Raw genomic sequence first — 25688 nt, 5'->3', positions numbered from 1 at the left:
CTGACCTCATGATCTGCCCACCTTGGCATCCCAAAGTGCTGGGGTTACAGGCATGAGCCACTGTGCCCAGCCTTATTCATTCATCTATTGATGGACACTTAGATTGCTTCCAAATCTTGGCAGTTATGAACAGTGTAGCAATAAATCTGGTAGTGCAAATATCTCTATGATATACTGTTTTCCTTTATTTTGGGTAGGTCCTCAGCAGTGGGATTGCTGGATCACGTGGTAGCTCTATTGTTAGGTTTTTGAGGAACCTCCAAATTGTTCTCCGTAATGGTTGTACTAATTTACATTCTCACCAACAATGTATGATGGTTTCCTTTAGTCCACATCCTTGCCAGCATTTGTTATTATTGCCTGTCTTTTGGATAAAAGCCATTTTAACTGGGGTGAGATATCTTACTGTAGTTTTGATTTGCATTTCTCTGGTGATCAGTGGTGTTGAGCACCTTTTCATATGCCCGTTTTTTGTTTGTTTGTTTGTTTTTTAACTCACTGCAACCTCCACTTCCTGGGTTCAAGCAATTCTCCTGCCTCAGCCTCCCAAGTAGCTGGGACTACAGGCTCATGCCACCACACCCAGCTAATTTTTTGTGTTTTAGTAGAGATAGGGTTTCACTCTGTTGCCCAGGCTGGTCTCGAACTCCTGAGCTCAGGTGATCCACCCTCCTCAGCCTCCCAAAATGCTGGGATTACAGGCATGAGCCACTGCACCAGGCCACCTGTTTAGTATTTTATATCTTCTTTTGAGGAATGTCTATTCAAGTCTTTTGTCCATTTTTTAAATTGGATTATTACATTTTTTTCTATAGAATTGTTGCAGCTCCTTATATATTATGGTTATTAATCCTTGTCAGATGATTAGTTTGCAAATATTTTCTCGCATTCTGTTTGTTGACTATTTGCTTTACTGTGTAGAAGTTTTTTAATTTAATGTAATCCCATTTGTCCACTTTTGCTTTGGTTGCATGTGCTAGTGGCATATTACTCAAGAAATTTTTGCTGAGACCAGTGTCCTGGAGAGTTTCCCCTAATGTTTTCTTATAGTAGTTTCATAGTTTGAGGTCTTAGATTTAAGTCGTTAATCATTTTGATTTGATTTGTATATAGTAAGATAGGGGTCTAGTTTGATTCTTCTTTATACAGATATTCAGTTTTCCCAGCACCATTTATTGAAGAGACTGTCTTTTCTCCAGTGTATGTTCTTGGTTCTTTTGTCAAAAATGAGTTCACTTTAGGTGTGTAGATTTGTTTCTAGGTTCTCTATTCTGTTCCATTGGTTTATGTGTCTGTTTTCATGCCAGTACCATGCTGTTTTGATTACTATACCTTTGCACTATAATTTGAAGTCAGGTAATATGATTCCTCCCAGTTTTGTTTTTTGCTTAAGATAACTTTGACTATTCTGGGTCTTTTGTGGTTCTGTGTAAATGTTAGGATTGTGTTTTCTATTTCTGTGATCAATGTCATTGGTATTTTGATAGGGATTGCAGTGAATCTATAGATTGCTGCAGGTGGTATGGACATTTTAACAATATTGAACATGGAATATCTTTCTATTTTTTTGTGTCCTCTTCAATTTCTTTCATAGTTTTTCTTTTCTTTTTTTTTTTTTCAAGATGGAGTTTCACTCTGTTGCCTAGGCTGGAGTACAGTGGCCTGATCTTGGCTCACTGCATCCTCCACCCCCCAGGTTCAAGTGATTCTCATGTCTCAGCCTCCCAAGTAGCTGGGATTACAGGCCACGCCAGGCTATTTTTTGTATTTTTAGTAGAGACAGGGTTTCGCCATGTTGACCGGGCTGGGTTTGAACTCCTGGCCTCAAGTAATCTACCTGCCTTGGCCTCCCAATGTGCTAGGATTACCCGGTATGAACCACTGCACCTGGCCTGTTTCAGTTTTTTTGAATGGTTCAAGACTTGTTTTATGACATAACATATCATCTGTCTTTGAGAGTGATCCGTGTGCTAAGAACAATGTTTATTCTGCAGCCATTGGATGAAATGTTCTGTAAGTATGTGTTTGGTCCATTTGGTCTGTAGTGCAGATTAAGTCTGATGTTTCTTTGTTGGTTTTCTGTCCGGTACATCTCTGTCCAGTGTTGCAAGTGTAGTGTTGAAGTCTCCAGCTATTACTGTACTGAGGTCTATTTCTCTCTTTAAGTCTAATAACGTTTGCTTTGTATGTCTAGGTGCTCCAGTGTTGGGTGCATATATATTTACAATTATTATATCCTCTTGCTGAGTTGACCCCTTTATCATCATATAGTGACCTTCTTCGTCTCTTCTTATACTTTTGTTTTGTAATCTGTTTTCTCTGATATGGTAGCTACTCCTGCCCTTTTGGTTAACATTGGCATGGGATATCTTTTTCCATCCCTTTGTTTTCAGTCTGTGTGTCTTTATAAGTGAAGTGTGTTTCTTGTAGGCAACAGATCATTTGGTCTTATTTTTCTATTCATGCAGCTGTATGTCTTTTGATTCTTGAGTTTAGTTCATTTACATCCAATGTTATTGATAAGTAAGGACATACTCCTGCTATTTTGTTATTCATTTTCTGGTTGTTTTGCAGTTTTCTCTTCCTTCTTTTTTTTCTTGCTGTTTTGTTTTTAGTGAAAGTGATTTTTCTCTTGTGATATGATTTCATTTTTGCTTTTTATTTTTTGTGTATTCGTTGTATGCTTTTGGTTTCAGGTTACCATGAGGCTTGCAGATACTATCTTATAACCCATTATTTTAAGTTGATAACAACTTAACACTGTTTGTGTAAACAAATAAGCAAAAAGAAGACTAATGAAAACTCTACACCTTAACTTTGTACCCCTGCTTTTTAACTTTTTAAAAATTGTTTCTGTTTATATCTTACACTATGTTTTGAAAAGTTGTTGTAGTTGTTATTTTTGATTGGTTAACCATTTAGTCTTTCTACTTAAGAGTAGTTTACACACCATATTTACAGTGTTGTAATATTCTGTATTTTTCTGTTTACTATTGAGTTTTATACCTTCAGACGATCTTGTTATTGCCCATTAATGTTTTTTTCTTTCAGATTGAAGACCTCCATTTAGCATTTCTTGTTCCACAGGTCTAGTGTTGATAAAATTCCTTAGCTTTTGTTTGTCTAGGAAAGTATTTGTCTTTCAGGGTGGGGCGTGGTGGCTCACCGCTACAATCCCAGCACTTTGGGAGGCTGAGGTGGGTGGATCACCTGAGGTCAGGAGATCGAGACCAGCCTGACCAACGTGGAGAAACCCCATCTTTACTAAAAATACAAAATTAGCCAGGCACGGTGGCGCATGCCTGTAATCCCAGCTACTTGAGAGGCTGAGACAGGAGAATCATGCCAGTATCATGCTGTTTTGATTACTATTCCGGAGGCGAAGTTTGTGGTGAGCCGAGATCGCACCATTGCACTCCAGCCTGGGCAATCAGAGTGAAACTCCATCTCAAAAAAAAGTATTTATCCTTCATGTTTGAAGGATAATTTTACTGGATAAATTTTTCCTTCAGTACTTTAAATATGTCATGCCATTCTCTCCTGGCCTATAAAGTTTGCACTGAGAAGTCTGCTGCCAGCATATTGGCACTCCATTGTATGTTATTTGTTTTTTTTCTCTTACTGTTTTCAGGATCCTTGGTTTATCATTGACCTTTGAAAGTTTGATTATTAAGTATCTTCAAAGAGTCTTATTTGAATTAAGTCTGCTTGGTGTTCTACAATCTTACACTTGGATATTGGTATCTTTTTCTACGTTTGGGAAATTCTCTGCCATTATCCCTTTGAATAAACTTTCCACCCCATCTCTTTCTCAATCTCCTCTTTAAGTCCAGTAACTTAGATTTGCCCTTTCGGGTCTTTTTTCTAAGTTCTGAAGGCATGCCTTGCATGCCTTACTGTTTTTTATTCATTTTTCTTTTGTCTCCTCAGCTCACTAATTCTTTCTTCTGTTTGATCAATTCTGCTATTAAAAGACTCTGAGACATTCTTTGGTATGTCAGTTGCATTTTTCAGCTCCAGAATTATTGCTTCATTCTTTTAAATCGTTTCAATCTCTTCGTTAAATTTATCTGGTAGAATTCTTTCTTTGTATTATCTTGAATTTCTTTGAGTTTCCTCAAAATAGCTATTTAGAATTCCCTGTCTGAAAGGTCACGTGTTTCTGTTTCTCCAAGATTTGTCTTTGGTGCCTTATTTTTATTTTGTTCATTTGGTGAGGTCATGTTTTCCTGGATGGTCTTGATAACTTAACAGATGTTCCTCTCTGTTTGGGCATTAAAGAGTTACATATTTATTGTAGTCTTCACAGTTTGGACTTGTGTGTATTCGTGCTTCTTGGAAAGGCTTTCCAGATATTCAGAAGGACCTGGATGTTGTCATCGCTTAGAAGCTGTATCTGCTTTAGTTGGCACCCTACACCCAGTAACTCTGTGGTTCTGACAGACTCGTCATAAAGGTACTACGATGGTCTTGGACAAGATCTGGAAGAATTCTCTGAATTACCAGGCAAAGACTGTTGTTCTTTCTCTTTGCTTACTTTTTCCAAAACAAACTTTGTTTGTTCTAAGGCACCTGGAGCTTTGGGAGGAGTGACACAAGCACCCCTATGGCCGTGCTACAACCAGTGGGGCTACACTGGGTCAGATCTGAAGCCAGCAGTGCACTGGGTCTCACCCAAGGCCTGCTATAACCACTTCCTGGCTACTGACTATCTTCACTCAAGGTGCTGCACTCTACAATCACCAGGTGGCAAAGCCAGCCTGCCCTGTGTCCTTCCCTTCAGGGCAGATAGTTTCCCTAGGCCCTTGGTGACTCCAGAGGTTCTGTCTGGGAGCCAGGGACTAGAGTGAAAATCCTTAGAAGTCTACCTGGTGTTCTATTGTACTGCAGCTGAGCTGGCACTCAAACCACAAAACAGTCCTTCCCACTCATCCCTCCCCTTTGCAAAGGCAGAGGAACACCCCCGGACCTCCCCTTGGCCACTGTCACCAGCGGCCTGTGGGGAGTACTGCCAGAATACTGCCAATGTTTCCTTGAGGCCCAACGGCTTTTTTTTGTTTGTTTGTTTGTTTGTTTTTGTTTTGAGACTGAGTCTCCTGTCGCCCAGGCTGGAGTGCAGTGATGCAGTCTCAGCTCCTCCATCTCCTGGGTTCAAGTGATTCTCCTGCCTCAGCCTCCTGAGTAGCTGGGACTACAGTCCTGCACCACTATGCCTGGCTAATTTTTGTATTTTTAGTAGAGACAGGGTTTCATCATGTTGGCCAGGCTGGTCTCAAACTCCTGACCTCAAGGATCCGCCTGCCTTGGCCTCCCAAATTTGCTGGGATTAAAGTGTGAGCCACCACGCCCAGCCCTAAGGGCTTTTTTGAGACAAGGTCTGGCTCTGTTGCCCAGGCTGGAGTGCAGTGGCACAATCTCAGCTCACTGCACTCTCTACCTCCCAGGCTCAAGCAGTCCTCCCACCTCAGCCTCCCCAGTAGCTGCGTGTGACACTGTGCTGGCTAATTTTTGTATTTTTTGTGGAGACAGTGTTTCTCCATGTTGGCCAGGCTGGTCTTGAACTCCTGACCTCAGGTAATATGCCAGCCTTGACCTCCCAAAGTGCTGGGATTACAGGCGTGAGCCACCACTCCTGGTCCTTAAGGGCTCTTTAGTCAGCTTGTGGTGAATGCTGCCTGGCATGGGACTTACCCTCTGGCCCAGCACAGGTCCAGAAATGCCATCTAAGAACCAGCTTCTGGAATTGGTTCACCCTCCTACGTCAGAGCTGGTACCTAAGGTGCAAGACAAAGTCCCCTTTACTTTTCCTCCACTTTTCTCAAGCATGAGTCTTGCCCCATAGCTGCCATGATGGGGAATGTGCTGAGTCTCACCTGAAGCCAGGAAGTTTCAGGCTCACCCAAGGCCTTTGTACATAGTACCTGGGTATTGCTGCTGATTATTCAGGGCCCCAAGGGCTCTTCAGTTAACAGAATAATGAAAGCTGTCAGGACTGAGTCTTTTCGAGGCAGTGGGTTCCCTTCTGGGCCATTGTGTATCTAGAAATGTTGTCCAGGAGCTACGACCTGGAAAGCAGTCTTCACAACTCTGACTGGTGCCCTATCCAGCTGTGGCTGAGCTGGTATCCAAGATGTAAGACAAAGTTCTCCCCACTCTTCCCTCCCGTCTTCTCTCCACAAGCAGAAGGAGAGGATCTCTTTTGGAGCCCCAAGCTGTGCAGCTTTGGGTTAAAGGAGGGGTAATGCCAACAGTCCCTTAACAGCCCTAGCTGGTGTCTCAGTAGGTCGCACACCTCCCCAGTTCACTGGCTCTGGGCCCAGTTCTGCACTAGGACTCACCTAGTAGTTGCAGTCCTTGTGGCCTGCACTATGTTTGAAGTTTATTGAGGGCCCCAGAGCACTTTAGCCTGCCATGGTGAAGCTTGCAGGAAGTCACATTTTGACCACTGGGATCCACAATTCCCCTCTGGCTAGGGCTGGATTTTAATGCTCCCTCTGCGGACAGGAGTCAGCTAAATTTGATCCCGTTTTACTTTCTGCTATAACAGAGCAATGTTAAGCTCACTGCCTCACAATTGCTGCATTCTTTCTCTCCCTCACGCACAGAAATGCTCTCTGCACCACACTGCCACTGCCAGGGGCTGGGAGAGGGGTGATGTTGGTGATTCAAGACTTTTTTATATCTTTTTATATCTCTTTTTTCAGCAACATGAAGTCGAAACCAGGTACTGTGAGTGCTCACCTGATGTTTGGTTCTCAGGAAGATGCTTTTTTTGTGTAGATAGTTGTTAAATTGGTGTCCATGAAGCTCGGACGATCGGTGGAGCTTTCCATTTTGCCATATTGCTTCACCTCTTCCCCCTGTTTGCTTTTAGGAATCGAAACTGTGGCTTCACTTTTACATTTTAAGTAAGATAAACAAAAATATATATCAGAGGTCAGTGGGATGTGAATCATTTTCTGCAAGAGGCACTAAATTTTAGAATCCAATGTGATTAAAAATTAGTTTGTATATGTATAAACATAAATATTGGAGAGGGGAAAGCCATTGTGTTTTTTTGTATAACTATCCTGTGTATTTTCTTTTTTTAGTAGAAAGAGTTTGACTAATTATTTCAATTGATTAAAGCACAATACTAAAGACTTCAGGGTAGGACCTGCAAACTTTTTCTGTAAAGGACCGTATAGTAAATATTTTATGCTTTGTGAGCCATACAGTTTTTGTTGCAACTAGTCAACTCTCAGCTCCACTGTGGATAGCATGTAAATGGATGGGAGTGGCTGCTTTCCAGCAAAATTTACTTAAAAAAAAAACACAACGGGTAGCATTTGACCCACAGGTTGTAGTTTGACAACCCCTTCTAGGATGAAGATTTTGGTCTCCATATATAAACTTGGTGTCTTTGTTTTGTTTGAAGGCTAGTAATAGTAGTACAACTCTGGTCAGTTTCTCCCAAATGAGTATCCTGGCCACAGATATAAAGCAATCAAAACAGTGGGAGAAAAAAAGAACTGAAAGTGCTTTTGTCAATAATTAGAGGAGATAAAAATATCAACTGTGGAAATAAAAGCAGTATTATTAAATGTATGCTTCTTAAATTGGATTATTTGTACCTTCAGTGCTAAGCCACAGGATCAAGCAAATTGGACAGTCATATAGTGAGTCAAAAATGCATGTGTTGCTGGGCGCAATGGCTCACACCTGTAATCCCAGCACTTTGGGAGTCTGAGGTGGGTGGATCACCTGAGGTCAGGAATTCCAGACCAGCCTGACCAATATGGTGAAATCCCGTCTCCACAAAAGTACAAAAAATTAGCTGGGCATGGTGATGGGCACCTGTAATCCCAGCTACTTAGGAGGCAGGAGACTTGCTTGAACCTGGGAGGTGGCGACAGAGCAAGACTCTGTCAAAAAAAAAAAAAAAAAAAAAAAAAAAGAATGCAAGCGTCTTAGGCATGTGTTATATTTCTGGCTCTGTTACTTATGTGACCTTGGTTACTTTCTTAAATGCTAAGCCTTAGTATACTCATCTGTATGATCATAATAATACTATACATTTCATAGGACTGTTTAAATGAGATAATATATGTGAAGTCTACTTTAATGATAGCTTTTATAATTTTATTATTGGAACATAAAATTTGAATTTTTTTTTTTTTTTTTAAGACAGAGTTTCGCTCTTGTCGCCCAGGCTGGAGTGCAATGGCATGATCTTGGCTCACCGTAACCTCTGCCTCCCGGGTTCAAGCGATTCTCTTGCCTCAGCCTCCCAAGTAGCTGAGACTACAGGCATGTGCCACCATGCCCGGCTAATTTTTGTATTTTTAGTAGAGACGGGGTTTCACCATCTTGGCCAGGCTGGTCTCGAACTCCTGACCTCATGATCCACCCACCTCGGCTCCCAAAGTGCTAGGATTACAGGCATGAGCCACCGCGCCCAGCCAAATTTGAGTGAATTTTAAGGTAGAGTCTGAATTATAGTGAACATTTTAGCTTCCCTTCTTGATAATGCATACTGAAGACCTGACAGTCCTCTACCCCCTTCCATGGAAGGAGGTAGGGTAATGGTGTTATATATGTGTTTGTTCTCTTTTTCTATTAGGAATACTTCAGGGCAAAAGTTCGGAAAACATGAAAATTATATAAACCATTAAAACATGAAAATTATATAAACCATTATTTTTACTAAAAATTAACAATAAGCATAATACATCTCACTGAAAATGCAACAGATATAGACCAATCCTTTTAAAGTGCCATTAGAAGTAAGAACTATAGGCAATATCTCTTAAGTTTTATTTGTCCATCCATCCATCTCATATTTATTGAGTACCTATTTGGACACCAGCATTGTCTGGTTAGATTTATATAGTTACTGAGTGATTCATTTTGTTCCCTTTCAGATATTGCTTAGTTTTAATGTATATGTGATTGTTCACAAATTATATAGTTACTTTTGTTATTCTTCAATGGAAAGTTAGCTAGTTTTGTTTAGTTTGTAAATGTTAGATCAACTTTATTTGTTTCTTTGGTGGTTTTTCTTCTCTTAAGTGCAACATCTCCGTAGGGTCTGCATTTGGCTCCTTTTGTTTTACTTTCTACCTCTCCCTCACCCACAGCTTTAGTTGTCTCCTTTAAGGAAAATTACTGTCAGTTATGTCTTTGAGGCAAATGTTTCTCTTGAGTGACTTGACAGTCCTGCCATTACTTTCAACTAAGAAAGGTTTGTCTTGTTTTCCTCACTCTGTGTGTGTGTGTGTGTGTGTGTGTGTGTGTGTGTGTACAGTAGTTTTTTTTTTGAGACGGAGTCTCTCTCTGTCGCCAGGCTAGTGTGCAGTGGCACAGTCTCGGCTCACCGCAACCTCTGCCTCCTGGGTTCAAGCGATTCTTCTGCCTCAGCCTCCCGAGTAGCTGGGACTACAGGCACATACCACCACACCTAGCTAATTTTTCTGTTTTTAGTAGAGACGGGGTTTCACCATATTGGCCAGGATGGCCTCGATCTCTTGACCTCGTGATCCACCCACCTTGGCCTCCCAAAGTTCTGGGATCACAGGCGTGAGCCACCGTGCCCAGCCTGTGTATGGTAATTTTTAAAATTACTCTTATCCAGGGTTGAAATATTGAAGTTGTCTTTGACTCTTCTCTTGTTTTCCATATCCATTAGCTGCCATGACCTCTGCATTCTTATTTAGAGACTTTAAATCTTTTAGCAATCTCCTAATCCTACTGCCAGCCTCTCTACTTATTCTTAACTATACCTCACTCAGCAGAATATTATTCATAAAATACAACTGATTCTGTTACTTTTAAAATCTAAAACCTTATTTCTCCATGTATCAGCTTTTGCCACAGTAACATTCTGTAACAAAACATGCCAGAACTCATTGGCATGCAATGATGCGCATTCTATTTCCTACAGGATTGGCCTTGTTTTAGCCTGAGCCTTGGCTGAGGTTGGCTAACCTAGAGAGGATTGAGGTCAGCTTATTTCCCAACTGCATGTTGAATCCAGTTTTGCTCCCCGTGCCTCTCATTCTCTTTAGCAGTTTAGCTGGGGGCAGTTACATGCAGATTTTGTTTCCTTAGCTGATGCTGTTCTCTGCCTAGAATGTTCTCCTTCAAACCTTTTTTTTTTTTAATCTTTTCCATTCACTTTCCTTTTTGATTTTTGTTTGCAGTATCTTCAAACCTACAGAAACATTGAAAACAAATATAATTAAAACCTGTGTGCCCTCCATTCTAGATTCAGCAGTTGTTAACATACTGTCACATTTGCTTTATATATGTTGTGTGTGTATTCTTTTTTCATGAATCATTCGAAAGAAAAATGTAGATATCATCCTTTAATACTTCATATTTCATCTCTTAAGAATATAGGCATTTTTCTGTGTAACAGCAGTAGCATTATTTCTCTTAAGGAAGTTAACTATAATTCTATAATATCATCTATCTGTGCATTCATATTTCAGATTTCCTCATTTATAGCAAAAATGTTGTTTATATTACTGCTTTTTAAATAACTAGAGTCCAGTCAAATTTTGTTTTTTGCGATTGTTGAGTCTTGCTACTCCTTTCTGATTCGTGAACATAGTGAATGACTCTTCAGTTTCTCTCAGCAGTGCTTTGTAGTTTTCAAGGGTTTTGCATATTCTTTTAAAAATTTTATTCGTTCTTTCTCAAAAATATATTCCTAAATGTTTTATGTTTTTGATGCTATTGTAAATGATTTTTAAAAATTTTATTTTCCAATTATTTGTTGCTAGTACAGAGAAATTCTTCTTTTTTTTTTTTTTTTTTTTTTTTTTTTTTTTTTTTTTTTTTTTGAGACAGAGTTTCACTCTTTTTGCCCAGGCTGGAGTGCAGGCGTGATCTCGGCTCACTACAATCTCCGCCTCCCGGATTCAAGCGATTCTCCTGTCTCAGCCTCCCGAGTAGCTGGGATTACTGGCATGCACCACCATGCCTGGCTAATTTTGTATTATTAGTAGAGATGAGGTTTTTCCATGTTGGTCAGGCTGGTCTCGAACTCCCAACCTCAGGTGATCTGCCCACCTCAGCCTCCCACAGTGCTGTGATTAGCAGCGTGGGCCACCGCCCAGCCTTTTTTTTTCTTCTTCTTCTTTGAGACAGAGCTTCACTCCTGTCACCTGGGCTGGAGTACAATGGTGAGATATTGGCCCACTGCAACCTCTGCCTCCTGGATTCAAATGATCATCCTGCCTCAGCCTCCCAAGTAGCTGGGATTACAGGTGCCCACCACCACGCCCAGCTAATTCTTAACATTTTTAGTAGAGACGGGGTTTCACCATGTTGGCCAGGCTGGCCTCAAACACCTGACCTCTGGTGATCTGCCTGCCTCGGCCTCCCAAAGTGCTGGGATTACAGGCATGAGCCATGTACCTGGCCTACAGAAAATAAATTGAGTTTTGAGTGTTGGCCTTTTACCCTGTGATCTTGATAAATTCTTAGTTCTGGTAATTCTCTTATAGATTGATTCATTTGGCTTTTTTAATATATACAATCATGTTATTTTCTTGGCATATTTTATTAACTAAGAATTCCAGTACAATGTTGAATATAAGTGGTTATGGTGGTCATTCTTGCCTAGTTCCTAATCTTAGAAAGAAAGCATTCAGTATCTTAACAGTAAGTATAATGTTGAATGTCAGGGGGTGGGGGGTGGGGGGTAGGGGGCGGTGAGATGGGTTTTATCTGTTTGAAGAAATTTTCTTCCATTTCTCATTTGCTGAGAGTGTTTATTATAAATGGATGTTGAATTTTATCAGGTGTTGTTTCCATCTGTTGAGATGAACAGATGATATTTTTTCTCCTTTTTTTTCAGAAATATTGTGAAATTCATTGATAGTTGGATGTTAAACCAACCTTGCATTCTTGGGATCAACTTTACTTGGTGTTATATGTATATTATACTTTATATGTATTATTGGATTTAATTTGTTAATATTTTATTGAGGGTTTTATATCTGTGTTCATGAGGGATATTGATCTGTAATTTTTATTTCTCATATTGCTGTCAGCTTTTGGTATCAAGTTTATTCTGGCTTCATTAAATGAATTAAGAAATGATCCTTCTTTATTTTCTGAAAAAGTTTGGTTAAGATTGGTATTACTTCTTTATTAAATGTTTGATATAATTCATCAGTGAAACCATTTTAGCCCTGGAGTTTTCTTTTGGGAAAATTTTTAATTTCCTATTAAATTTAAAAAATAAATACAGGACATTTCAGGTTTTCTAGTTCTTCATGAGTCAGTTTTACCAAGATATGTATGTAATCATGTTTCTTCTTTAATTCCTGATAGTGGTAATTTGTGTCATCTCTTTTTCTTGGTCAGTCTGACTGTAGGTTTATTCATTATTATCTTTTCAGATAACCCAATTGCTTTTAATTTCTTCTCTAGTGTTTTTCTGTTTTCTCTTTCATTGATTTCTCTTCATTTCCTTCCTTCTGCTTGATTTGTGCTTAATATGATCTTTTTTTTTCTAGAGTCTTAAAGCAGAAACTTTGATCATTGATTTAACCTTTATTTCTAATATGATCATTTAATGCTATAGATTTTCTTTCTTTTATGCCTGGATTTATTAGCATCCCACAAATTTTTGTGTGTTTTTACTTTTAAGTTAAAAATATTTCCTAAAGCCCCTGTTTCCTAGCTCCAACATTTGGGTCTTCTCTGAATCTGACTCTGTTGATTGCTTTGTCTCTAGACACTTTTTTGTTTTGTTTTGTTCAGTTTAATAATTTTTTTTTGAGACAGAGTCTTGCTCTGTCACACAGGCTGGAGTGCAGTGGTGCAATCTCAGCTCACTGCAACCTCCACATCCTGGGTTCAAGTGATTCTTGTACTTTAGCCTTCCAGGTTGCTGGGATTATAGGCATGTGCCACCGCAGCCAGCTAATTTTTGTATTTTTTGTAGAGACAGGGTTTTGCCACATTGGCCAGGTTGGTCTTCAACTCCTGACTTCAGGTGATCTGCCTGCCTTCACCTCCCAGAGTGCTGGGATTACAGGCATGAGCCACCACTCCCAGCCCGTTCAGTTGGTTTTTGCTATGTCTCATAATTTTGGGTTATCTATAAAATAGTAAGAAACTGAAATCAGTAGGTTTAAAGCTTATAAATTGGTACACCTCTCCTGTCTGGTATTAGTGTAAGGATTTGAGTTTATTTAGTCAGAGGTTACGCTGGGATTGAATTTTTAATTTGTTATAAATACCTTCATTACACTACAGGCCTCTAATGCTAGAGGAATTTGAGGCCTCTAACACTGGAGGAATTTGAGGCCTGTAGTACAGTGTGTTTAGGGTGGAAGTGGAGTGTCAAATGGTTTTTGTGAATGTTTGTGCCCCACTTTGCATGCCTACTCCTTAGAGGGATTTTCTTCTCACTCTTTCCTCTTGTCAGTTGTAAACTGGTGTTGCTTGTTACTCAGTCCTTTCAAGATTGGTAGAGGAGAGGGAACAGAAATGGTTCTTGGTTGTTACAGCATAGCCTTGGTTTTAGGTAAATTATGTGTGCGTGGACCTCGCATGGAACTTTGTCAGAATTCCCTCCCCTTTTCCCTGTGGCAACCAAACTGCTTTGGATCTTTTTGTGTGGCAGTTTCTGCTCCCTCCCCCAGCAATTGCAGACCTCTGGTCCTACTGATATAAGATTCTGAGCCTAGGACTGTTCTTGTCACCTTTCCTCCCAGGAATTGAAGGTTTTTCCCTCCCTCAGCAACGAGACGTGGGTTTGCTTCCCCTTCCTCAGTGGCTGAAGGCCTTTGCTCTGTGTGAAGGAAGGATCTGGACAGGGTGGCGGGCCTTTGTTCCTTTCTCACATGGCAGCTAATTCCTTGTACCATTGAGAGAGGCTCTTGATCTTCTGCCTTGTTTCCTTTTTTTTCCCCTCTGCCTTGTTTCCAGTTGTTTTCATGGGCACCCAGTGGCAGTCTATGGGCAAGAGGCTGTGAGTGCCAGTTGCCTGGGACTCTGCTGGGTTTCATACTATCAAGCTACCCCACACTCAGCTTGAAGTGATCCTTAAAATTTTAGCATATTACTTCTGCTTGTATGACAATAGTAGTTTCCTCTTGCTGCCTGCCACAAATGAGCCATTTCTGGCACCTTATTACCTTTTGTAAGCATTTGTTGATCCTTGGATTCAGGCTACTTAGTTATCTTGTAGCTTTAGCTCTCTTACAGGTTCAAGAAAAGTTTTCAGTAATTTACAAGTGTTTTGTTTAATTGCCAGTATTCTAGGATTTTCCAAATCTTCTATTACTGATTTTAGTTTAATTGCATTGTGGACAAAGAACGTATGTTGTATACTTTGGATTCTTTTAAATGTATGAAGACTTACTGTATGGTCCAGGATTTGGTCTATCTTAGTGAACATTTCATGTACAATTGTTAGGTGAAGTGTTCTATGACAGTGAGTGCAAGTTGGTTTAAATTGTTCAGATCATCTATACTTGCTGGTTTTGTCTATTTTTTTCTGGTTTTGTCTATTTTTTTCTATCAGTTAATGAGAGCAGTGTTAAACATCTCCAACTATGATGGTGGTTCTGTTGATTTCTCTTTCATTTATTTTCAAGGTCTGCTATTTTGGATTGTTGTGACTTCTTGGTGAATTAATCCTTTTATTGTTATGAAATGTGCCCCTTTTCCTCTGGAAATGCTTGTTTCGAACTCTTATTGTAAGACTAGCCTCTCTGGCCAGGTGCGGTGGCTTATGCCTGTAATCCCAGCACTTTGGGAGGCCGAGGTGGGCAGATCACGAGGTCAGGAGATCGAGACCATCCTGGCTAACATGGTGAAACCCCATCTCTACTAAAAATACAAAAAAAACAAATAAATAAATAACTGGGCGTAGTGGCGGTCGCCTGTAGTCCCAGCTACTCAGGAGGCTGAGGCAGGAGAATGGCATGAACCTGGGAGACGGAGCTTACAGTGAGCCAAGATTATGCCGCTACATTCCAGCCTGGGCAACAGGGCGAGACTTCATCTCAGGAAAAAGAAAAAGGAGTAGCCTCTCAGCTGTACTTTCTGTTGGTTTATTGGGTTTGAGTTTTATTTATTTATTTATTTATTTACTTTTAGCAGGTCTTACTTTGTGCATTCATGGTTTAGAGTTAGCCAAGGATGTGGGGGGAGTTTGCACACAGATTTTGGGGCTTCGTCTTCTGGATTCCTTTCTTTGATTTTTTTATTCCTCACTGGCTGGCTGTGCTGGCAGCTTCAGTCTCTGTCTATTAAGACTGCTGCTTTCTGCTTGAGCTCTATTCTCTGCTTGTGTCCATTCCTGTTTCTGCCTACTTTTGGTGGATCTTCAGTGTTTTTAAGTACAGCAGTTTTCTTTAATGTATTGTCTAGAGTTATAATTGTTAGTGTCAGGAAGATTAGTCTGATACAAAGTATTATGCCATATTTAGTACCAGAATTCCTCTAGTCTCTTTTAATTTAGAATAGCTCCTTTTTTTTTTTTTTTCGATCCCTGCTACCTTGACTTTTTGAAGACTCTTGGCCAGTTTTCTTATAAAAGTTTCATAATCAGGATTTGTCTGATTGTTTCCTCATGGTAATATTTATTTAACTTGTTCCTCTATCCCTTGTATTTCCTGTAACCTAGAATTTAGATTAGGAGACTTGATTGGATTTGGGTTAAACCATTTTTCCTTCATAGATCATTCATATGCTTCCTGTTGATTTATATCACCAAGAACATAATATTTCGTTGTTCCAGTGTTGGTGATGATTAGTTAGATCACTTGATTAAGATGGTGCTCTGCACTGTAAAGATTTGTTCTTATCTTTGTAATTAATAGATAATCTCTGGGGTGGTAATTTGCATCCTCTTCATTTTTCACATCATGTCCGGATATCACTTCCTAAAATTTATTCTAATCAGATGCCAGCACAGAGCAACACTTAACAAGCATTAGCTGCTATTATTATTAAGGTCCCATTTCCCAACCATAAGTCTTAATAGTATCTAGTTTATATATACCATATATACTTTAATCATCCATATCTCATACTGTGTTGTAGTTATAAAGACATGTCTTTCTTTTCTAGATTTTGGGGTACTGAATGCAGATATCACATCTTACAAATCTTTGGGTCTCCCATAGCACTTAACTAGCATTTTGCATATAGTAGGCACTCAGTAATTATTTTTTGTAGGAAGAAAATATTAGCTAAGAATATCCCCAAAGCATTTTTTTCTTTAGACATTTTAAATTTCTCTGTCTTGGCCGGGTGCAGTGGCTCACACCAGTAATCCCAGCACTTTGGGAGGCCGAGGCGGGCGGATCACAAGGTCAGGAGATCGAGACCATCCTGGCTAACACGGTGAAACCCCGTCTCTACTAAAAACACAAAAAATTAGCCGGGCGTGGTGGCAGGCGCCTGTAGTCCCAGCTACTCGGGAGGCTGAAGCAGAAGAATGTCGTGAACCCGGGAGTTGGAGCTTACAGTGAGATGATATTGTGCCACTGCACTCCAGCCTGGGCGACAGAACAAGACTCCACCTCAAAAAAAAAAAAAAAAAAAATTTATCTGTCTTGAGTACTGGTTAAATTTAATGTCAATTACATTCTCTTTTGTAGGTAAATGAGAAAACGGGACAGATTATACAGTATGATAAATTTTATATACATGAAGTACAAGAATTGATAGACATAAGGAATGATTATATCAACTGGGTCCAACAGCAGGCCTATGGAATGGTAGGTTTTCTGTGCAATTTGTGATTTCATTTTTATGTATCATTTTTATGTATATGTATCTAATAAAAAAAAAGAAACAATTACTTGGTTTTGAAATGAGAAAGTTTTTTCAGAACTTTTATCCAGAACTTACTTTTTAAATAAAAAAACATTGCAAAAGGAGTGCTATATATTATACAGTATTTATATACAAACATTCTACTCTTTTACCAAAGCCAAAACAAAGAGATGGATTATACTTAAAAAAGAGAAAAACTGCAAATGTGAAATGGATTTTTAACTCATTTATTTTCCATGAGATTGCCTCTTATTTCTCCAATGTTGAAAATACTGGCATTCTTCATACTGGAACTCCTAAGAATGCATTATTGTTATGAAATTGGTGCTTCAAGACTACCAAAAGAGGGCTGGGTGCGGTGGCTCATGCCTGTAATCTTAGCACTTTAGGAGCCCGAGACAAGTGGATTGCCTGAGCTCAAGATTTCAAGACCAGCCTGGGTAACATGACAAAACGCCATCTCTACTAAAAATACAAAAAATTAGCCATGTATGGTGTTACATGCCTGTAATCCCAACTACTCAGAAGGCTGAGGCATGAGAATCACTTGAACCTGGGAGGTGGAGGTTGCAGTGAGCCGATTATGTGTTTACTTTTATTTCAGATTTTTTATATAAATGTGGGTGCACACATCTTTTTATGTGGCCAAGTCTTTAATAACTACACACTTACTATCCCATTAAAATAGTACCATAGTCTTACATAAAACTTGAATTAGGCACATAAAATTTTAATGCAGAAATGGGTAAGCAGCTAGATACAAAATATTTAGGTTTACTATTCTTATTTGCTAGCCATTTTTGTATACTTGAGGCCCACTTTTCTGCACACAGGTAATTTAATATGTATGCAGCACTTATATAATAGAAGGATGAGTAACCTTTCATTGCTTGCTAGGCACCAGCTTGTAAGCTTCTTGTGGATGGGTATGTCAGTCAACCAGCACCTGTGACAGTGTTTAGAATATGTCTAGTAAGCACTAAAAAAGTATAGTAGTTTTTGAATGGCAATCTGGCTACTGCATGCTGTTTTTAGGATACTCCCACCTCCCAGAATCAGGTTGCTTCTAGACATTTTTTCCTTAGTGCAGTTGGGTCTGTACTGGGAGAGACTCATTGACTCTTCTCCTGAGTCACCTTGAGGCTGGGTCAGGTTTATAGACATTCTGTAGATTTAGGTGTACTCACTTGCTTATCCAACAAACAATGAGAATCTGTTATATAACAGGCACTGATTTAGGTATTGGAAATACAGTGCTGAACCAGGCAGAGCCTTGTTTCTCCTGGAATTCGTAATCTAGTGGGCAAGATTAGCAATAGTCAAACAAGGCAAAAAATACCAGCTAATAATATGTACTTTTAAAATGAGGGGACTTAGTAAAGATAGGTTTCAGAAAAGACTTGTCTAATGAAGTATGAGTGTTAATCTGAATGACAAGGAGCAGCCCTTTAAGATCAGGGCAGAGAGAATTTCAAGAACAATGAACATTTGTTCTTTTCACTTTGTGAACATAGTTCACAAAGCTATATTTTAGTAGATTAGGGGAGAGGAAATGATGAGTTTGACTAGGATGATGGTTGTTTAGATGGAAGAAGGAAATGGACTTGGAATACGTCTTGGAGATAAAAGGGAATCTTGGCAACAAAAGGAAAATAAAAATCACTGATGGATTGGATATGAAGTGAGGAAAGGACCTTAGGTGAAAACAAGCTTGACATGATTGAAAGATAGAAAAAAGCCAGCATGGGGATGGGTGTGGTGGTTCACACCTGTAATCCCAGCACTTTGGGAGACCAAGGTAGGCAGATCACAAGGTCAGGAGTTGGAGACCAGCTTGGCCAACATAGTGAAATCCCGTCTCTACTAAAAATATACAAAATTAGCCGGGCATGGTGATGGGCGCCTGTAATCCCACTACTCAGGAGGCTGAGGCAGGAGAATAGCTTGAACCCAGGAGACGGAGGTTGCAGTGAGCCTAGATCGTGCCATTGCACTCCAGCATGGGCGACACTGCGAGACTCCATTTCAAAAAAAAAAAGAAAAGAAAAAGAAAAGAGCCAGCATGGCTTATGGGAGTGAGGAGGGAACAGAGAAATGGGCAGGGGCCAAATCATAGACAGTTTAGTAAACTAGGATTAGGAATTTGGATTTTATCTAAAGTGTTATGATAAACGGTGGAAACTTAATCTGATCTTTTTGAATAATCACTTTGTTGGCTTTGTAGGGAACGGGACAGACATGAAAGATGGAGATCCATGAGAAAGCTATGTTTTAGTAGATTAGGGGAGAGGAAATGACGAGTTTGACTAGGATGATGGCTGTTTAGATGGAAGAAGGAAATGGACTTGGAATACATCTTGGAGATAAAAGGAAATCTTGGTAACAAAAGGAAAATAAAAATCACTAATGAATTGGATATGAAGTGAGGAAAGGAGAGAAATCCACAAAGATTAAAAAGCAGGTGTGGTAGGGGGAAAACTAGGAGAGTCTTGGAAACCATAATTTAAAATTGAAAGAGAGAATGTTGAATGCTCCAGAGAAGGAGGGTGAAACCATAGTATTGACAGTGAATTTGGTTACATGAAGGTAATTGGTAACCTTGATAATACCATTCTAGGGTTGGGGTGTTGTAAAGAGAAATTTAGAGGTAAGGAAGTAGTAACAACCATTGGCAATACTTTGAAGAAGTTCTGCATTGAAGAGGAGAAAAAAAAAATGGAGTGGTAGCTGGAATCAAGGGATAATTTTTTAAGAAAGAAAATAATTGACCTCAGCGGAGTTTTGAATAAATATTTCCTTTTTTCTTCATCTCTGACCTAGGTAAAGCTTCTCAAACTCTTCCTTCAGAGAACCTGTGAAGGCAGGAGAAATAACATATCTCTTAAGGATTTAACCTTCCCTCAGCAAGACTTGAACTGAGGCTAATTTTCTGTCTTTAAATGCAAATTTTGCATTATGGGCATAATAGATATTTATTGCAATATAAAAGAGATTTAATGTATTTGCCATTGAGGAAAATTGGTTCTTCTGGAAATGAACCTTGTTCATACCAAGACTTTGCATATAAACCCTCGCACACCAACCAGGGTACCCTAGGTCTTTTAGCAGTGTTTTTGAAAGGATTCAGAACATTTGGAGGGATATGTGGACCCTTTTAAAGAAGAACAATTTCTTAAGAAGCCCAGTGTTCACTTACATATTATATAAATATATACACACATTAAACTAGTACTAAACTCTTGGTGCTCAGTTCTTATAAGAACTCTAAGACCACAACAAATTTATAATTATAAATAACATTACAGTCTGGATGTGGTGGCTCACATCTGTAATCCCAGCACTTTGGGAGGCTGATGTGGGCGGATCATCTGAGGTCAGAAGTTCTAGACCAGCCTGGCCAATATGGCAAAACCCCATCTCTACTAAAAATACAAAAATTAGCCAAGCGTGGTGGCGGGCACCTGTAATCCCAGCTACTTGGGAGGCTGAGGCAGGAGAATGACTTGAACTCGGGAGACAGAGGTTGCAGTGAGCTGAGATCGCGCCATTGCACTTCAGCCTGGGCAACAGAGTGAGACTCCATCTCAAAAAATAAATAAATAATAAATAACATTACAAATTGGAAAATTTATTATGGAGGATGTTGTGATGATTAAGAATTCTAGCTCACAACATAAATATGTATGATGAGAAAGCAGGGTAACTTTTATGAAAAAGTGCCTGGGTTCAGATCCCACCTCAGCATATATTCAGTTCTGTCCTTGGGAAAATTACTTAATTTCTCTGAGATTTCATTTTGTTTTCTGTAAATTAGAATATTAGTACCTACCTTAAAAAATTTTGAGAAGATTAATTTATATGATCCCTCCGAAGGACTTAGAGTAATTTCTGGCACATAGTTAAGTCTTTATAAAATGGTGATTGTTGTTGCTGGCTACCTTGACACAGGCTACAAATTTGGCAGTAGCTTTTATTCTGACGTGTCTAATAACTCTGTTCTCTTGCTGCCTTTCTCTATGTGCACTGCAATGAAACATTTTCTAAGAGTACTTTCTAGGTACTATTCTCAGTTTCCTTATCCTCCTTTAACTTTGCTTTTAAATTGTTTGTAAAAATACCTTATTGGTTACTACCAAACTCTTTGCCATTTTTTCTTCCCTTTCTGATACTTTTAATTATCTTTATCTGGTTTTTCCTTTGGTGCTTCTCTCTCTTAGAAAAATGATTTTACTTAATGTCTAATCATCTCTTTTTCTCAAGTTTTGCATGGCCTATCATTTTTCATATTCTTGCCAGTTCACGTCTTTCTCTTCCAATTTTTAGTGTAACCAGATTATATTCTGCTTAGTATGGGTTAGTCGCACTATAAATTCTAACATTATCTTATTGACTTCCCCAATGTATAATGATATGCATAGCATCTATATCTACTTACATGTAGTAATAAAAAAGATAATGCATAAATACTAATATTTCATTATTTAGCTAAGGAGGAAATCCATCTCCCATACTATAAACTCCCTTGGTATATAGTATAGTTATCAAGCAGGCCATAGATGAATATTTATAGGCTTTTTTTTTCTTATTTAAACTTTCTTACTTAGTAATAGCACTTTTTAAATGTCCTACAAGAGGAATATTGGTGATGTGAAGGCTGTGCATGTGTGAGGATAGGGATATATTGGAAGTCTGTGCACCTTCCTTTCAATTTTGCTGTGAACCTAAAGCTGCTTTAAAATAATAAAGTTCTTTTTTCAAAAAAAGTCCCACAAGGTATACTATAAAAGGATTTTGGTTGTTCCTTTTATATTGCCTTCTAGCTAAACTGAGTGTAATCTAAAAGGCTTTTTTGCAGAACAGTCTGTAAAGACTTTCATCTTGTTTACACTGTCAATAGGAGCACTTACGTAGTAATAACTTGGTACTCTGAATTTTTTGAAAGAAATTCTTGTCAATAATATTCTTCCTCTGAATAGGATTTGCATAGAGTGATGTTTTGCTTATGCTTACACACTGCTTTGGCTTTACTTAGCACAATATAGTGAGAGAACCCAAAGTCTTTGCTATTTGCTAATATCTTAAATCCTCCAATAATACCCCTGGTGACATGTGGGAACTTAGTCAACTACAGAGTTAAAGAGAACAGTCCACACAAGACTGCCTTCACTTCTGATACCAATTGTGAGTTTGGGGAGGGTCCCCCAAACTATTCTTAGGTTTGATAATTTGCTACAAGACCTCCCAGAACTCATTGAAAATTGTTACACTGATGATTAGAGTTTATTACAGAGAAAGGATAGTGGGTTAAAATCAGCCAAGGGTCCTTTTGACTCTCTGAGCAGCATCATGACATTTGGCAAGAACAAGCACCTTATGAAAGATGACAAATAGTCAGCCAAGGAGTGGTTGATCTACTTTCTAAGAAAGATTGGTATGGTATGAAAGCACATGCTATGTTTAGTGTAAGAAATACTGGAGAGAAACACTAGTCACCAGGACTCAAGGAACCAAAATTATATCTGATGGCCTCAAGGGTTGTGTATATTTGAAGTGAACCTTTCTGATCTGCAAATGATGAAATTGCATTTTAAAAATCCAAGCTGACTACTGAGGATGTTGAGGCTCTAAACTACCTAACTTCCATAGCATGGATATTACCTGTGACAGAATGAGTTGCATGGCCAAAAACTGGTAGATCATGAAAGAAGCTCATGTTAATGTCAAGACCACTGATGGTCATTTGCTTCGTCTGTTCTGTGTTGGTTTTACTAAGCAACGCAACAGTCAGATACAGAAGACCTCTTACTCTCAGCACCAACAGGTCCGCCAAATCCAGAAGAAGGTGATGAAAATCATGATCCAAGAGGTTCAGACAAGTGACTTGAAAGAAGTGGTCAATAAATTGATTCCTGACAACATTGGAAAAGATAAAGAAAAGGCTTGCCAGTCTATTTATCCTCTCCATGCTTGTCCTTGTTAGATAAGTAAAAATGCTGAAGATGCCCAAGTTTGAATTGGGAAAACCAGGGAACTTCATGGTGATGGTAGTAGTTCTAGAAAGGCTACTGGGGATGTGACAGGTGCTAAAGTTATATGAGCTGATGGATGTGGACCACAAATACAAGAATCTGTTTAAAATTCAGGCTTTTGGCTGGGCACGGTGGCTCACGCCTGTAATCTCAGCACTTTGGGAGGCTGAGGCGGGCGGATCACGAGGTAAGGAGTTCAAAACCAGCCTAACCAACATGGAGAAACCCCTCTCTACTAAAAATATAAAATTAGCCAGGCCTGGTGGCACATGCCTATAATCCCAGCTACTCGGGAGGCTGAGGCAGGGGAATCGCTTGAACCCCGGAGGCAGAGGTTGTGGTGAGACGAGATGGCACCATTGCACTCCAGCCTGGGCAACAGGAGCCAAATTCCATCTCAAAAAAAAAAGAGAGAGAAAAAAATTTAGGCTTTTAATAGTGACAAATGAAAAGTTCCATCTGTGAAAAAAATCAGCCAAAATCTGCACATAGGGGACAGTCTGGGAAAGATAATCAGAGGCAGAGTTTCTGTTGTCCTTTCCTTATAGAGTCATGAATGAATTACTTTCCTGGCATAGATGTGTGGTACAGAGTATTTCCAGCCAAGGAAGCTCACCAGAAACCTGGTGCCCAGAGTTTTTAATGGGGTTCAGTCATATCCTGCTCATGTAGGGACCTCTAGTTCCCAGCTCTTCTGGAGGCAGAACTGACAGCACATGGCCCAAGCCCCTATCACAAGTCACATTGTCCGGTGGCTAAAGCCCCAGGCAAACAAAGACACTCCTATCAGGCTTGATATTCCACAGGTCTATAGGTCGCCTCCTAGTAACCTAGGGCAATGCTCTCTTCTGGGGTCAGATTAATTCCTCATAACACAAAGTACCATCCACACATTTAATAACATAGTTCTGAATATTCTGGTGCTTTACACGAGTCTGTGCTCTGAGCATATATGGAAGCTTTCTACAAGAAAATGTACATTTCTGTTCAATAAAGTGGTAAGCTTTCATTGTAATTTCCACTATTACTTCCTTAATAAATATATCTTTCTCTCTTTATTTATTTTTGCTTACCAACCCTTTTGCCCTGTCCTGTACTTTCTACTTTAAATTAATTCAGTTTTAAAGAATGTTTAATGTAAGATACCTTATGTTTTACTGTTTTTTTTCTGTCCAATAGAAACAATTTATGGCTTATTTTTTCTCACTTTGTGTCCATATAGCATTTTAATCTACTAAACGCTGCCAAACATTTTGCTGAGATTTTAGAAGTCTTAAAGTCTGAGGAATGTTTTTTCTATTTTTTAAGTAGAAAAACTGAGCCATAAAATTATTTTTTTAAGACCAATCCAGGCATAGGATTCGTTTTCTTGTTCTGCCTAAATTCTGCAAATGGGGGTGTTTAATGGCTGAAAACAAATTTCATTATGTTCAAGCTCAATAATTTTATGATCACAAGGTACCTGAAACAAAGATCTTACATTTATAGATAAATATATATAAGATGCATGTGTAGGGGGTGTATTTTATTGTAGATGTATTTTCTACCTCATTACTTCAATATTCTGCTGTAGCAAAATATATGAAATGCTACCTTGAATAGAAATAGTTAAATTTGGACACTAACATTGCTCTTTCCTCATTATTGTTATATTCTGCACTGCTGTCTTAGGATGTCAACCATGGATTAACTGAGGTAAGTTTGGTGTAATAAAGCTCATGTTCAGAGTAAGATATACTCCATTTTCTCCTAAGTAATAGGAGAGCCAAAGATTCCTTTTTTGTTGTGGTTTAAAAATGTAAATAAATATATATGTATCATTTTTAAAAACTGAGTCTGTAGAGATTAACTTGTATAATAACATTTTAGAAGTTTTCTGAAGAAAATGAAATTCTGTTAACATTCCACCTATATAATGCCTCAACAATATTTGCTTCAGATCTATCCTCCTCAGGTCTTCCAGTATAAAATGTAATGTGTCCTCAGAATAGAAAAAAGCAAACTTTTATTTTAAAATTTAGCAAATGCCTACCTAATGTGTGAAAACATTTTATAGTAGAGAAGTAAAACAAATATCATTTTTAAAATTGATTAGTTGATACTCAGAATGGTCACAAAGTTAAACTTTTTGTATGATTATCTTTCTCACTTCTAATATATAAAGTTCTAGCACTTTGGTTTAAGTAATCAACAACCCTAGACTACCCTTTTAACACTTGGGAACATTATAAAACTTTCTTTTTCTGTTATAGATGTTAGGTTTTGCTTTGATTTGCTTTTTGTTCATTGTTATGTTTTTTCCAGCACTTGAACCAATGAAGCATTTTGAATTAGCCTTAAATTATAGCTCTAATATTGTTTGCTTCCTCATTGTCAAGTATAATTAGCACATAAAAATTTGAAAACAGAGTTTTGAAGCCAAAGGGTACTTTAGAGATATCTAAATCTTTTTGAATTTCGAAGAAGTAAAATTGGTATTTATGATCATTAGCTAGGCAGTGCCACAAATATAGGATGGAGGTAAACCTTGTCACATGAAAAATACTGAAGAGTGAATGTTTAGAATGGAATAAAATACAATTTAGGGAGAGCGTGATTAGGACTTCAAATATTTAAACTACGTACACTTCCAGCAGGGGCAAAACAAAGACTAAATGATGCACAGTGAAACATAGAAATGCAGATTCAGGCTGGGCGCAGTGGCTCACGCCTGTAATCCCAGCACTTTGGGAGGCCGAGGCTGGCAGATCATGAGGTCAGGAGTTCAAGACTAGCCTGGCCAACCTAGTGAAACCCCATCTCAACAGCGGGCGCCTGTAATCCCAGCTACTCGGGAGGCTGAGGCAGGAGAATCACTTGAACCCAGGA

The 25688-nt window shown here is 38.9% G+C and overlaps 1 protein-coding gene across 11 annotated transcripts in view; it reads left to right on the top strand.

Moving 5' to 3' along the window:
• Nucleotides 1-25688, top strand: part of LOC105466126 (HECT and RLD domain containing E3 ubiquitin protein ligase 4) — a 153895-nt gene that overhangs the window by 87747 nt on the left and 40460 nt on the right. For 7 of the 11 annotated variants that reach the window (XM_071069628.1, XM_011715102.2, XM_011715103.2 and 4 more), the window contains 3 exons: nt 16614-16733; nt 22604-22729; nt 24492-24515. In XM_071069628.1, the coding sequence (XP_070925729.1) occupies nt 16614-16733; nt 22604-22729; nt 24492-24515 (270 nt within the window). The remainder of the gene's footprint in view (nt 1-16613; nt 16734-22603; nt 22730-24491; nt 24516-25688) is intronic. The other 4 variants (XM_011715105.2, XM_011715109.2, XM_071069626.1 and 1 more) reach the window with 2 other exon arrangements.

This window comes from Macaca nemestrina, chromosome 9 (genome assembly GCF_043159975.1).
Source record: "Macaca nemestrina isolate mMacNem1 chromosome 9, mMacNem.hap1, whole genome shotgun sequence".
Taxonomy (NCBI): Eukaryota; Metazoa; Chordata; class Mammalia; order Primates; family Cercopithecidae; genus Macaca; species Macaca nemestrina.
This window is presented reverse-complemented; position numbering and strand designations above follow the sequence as displayed.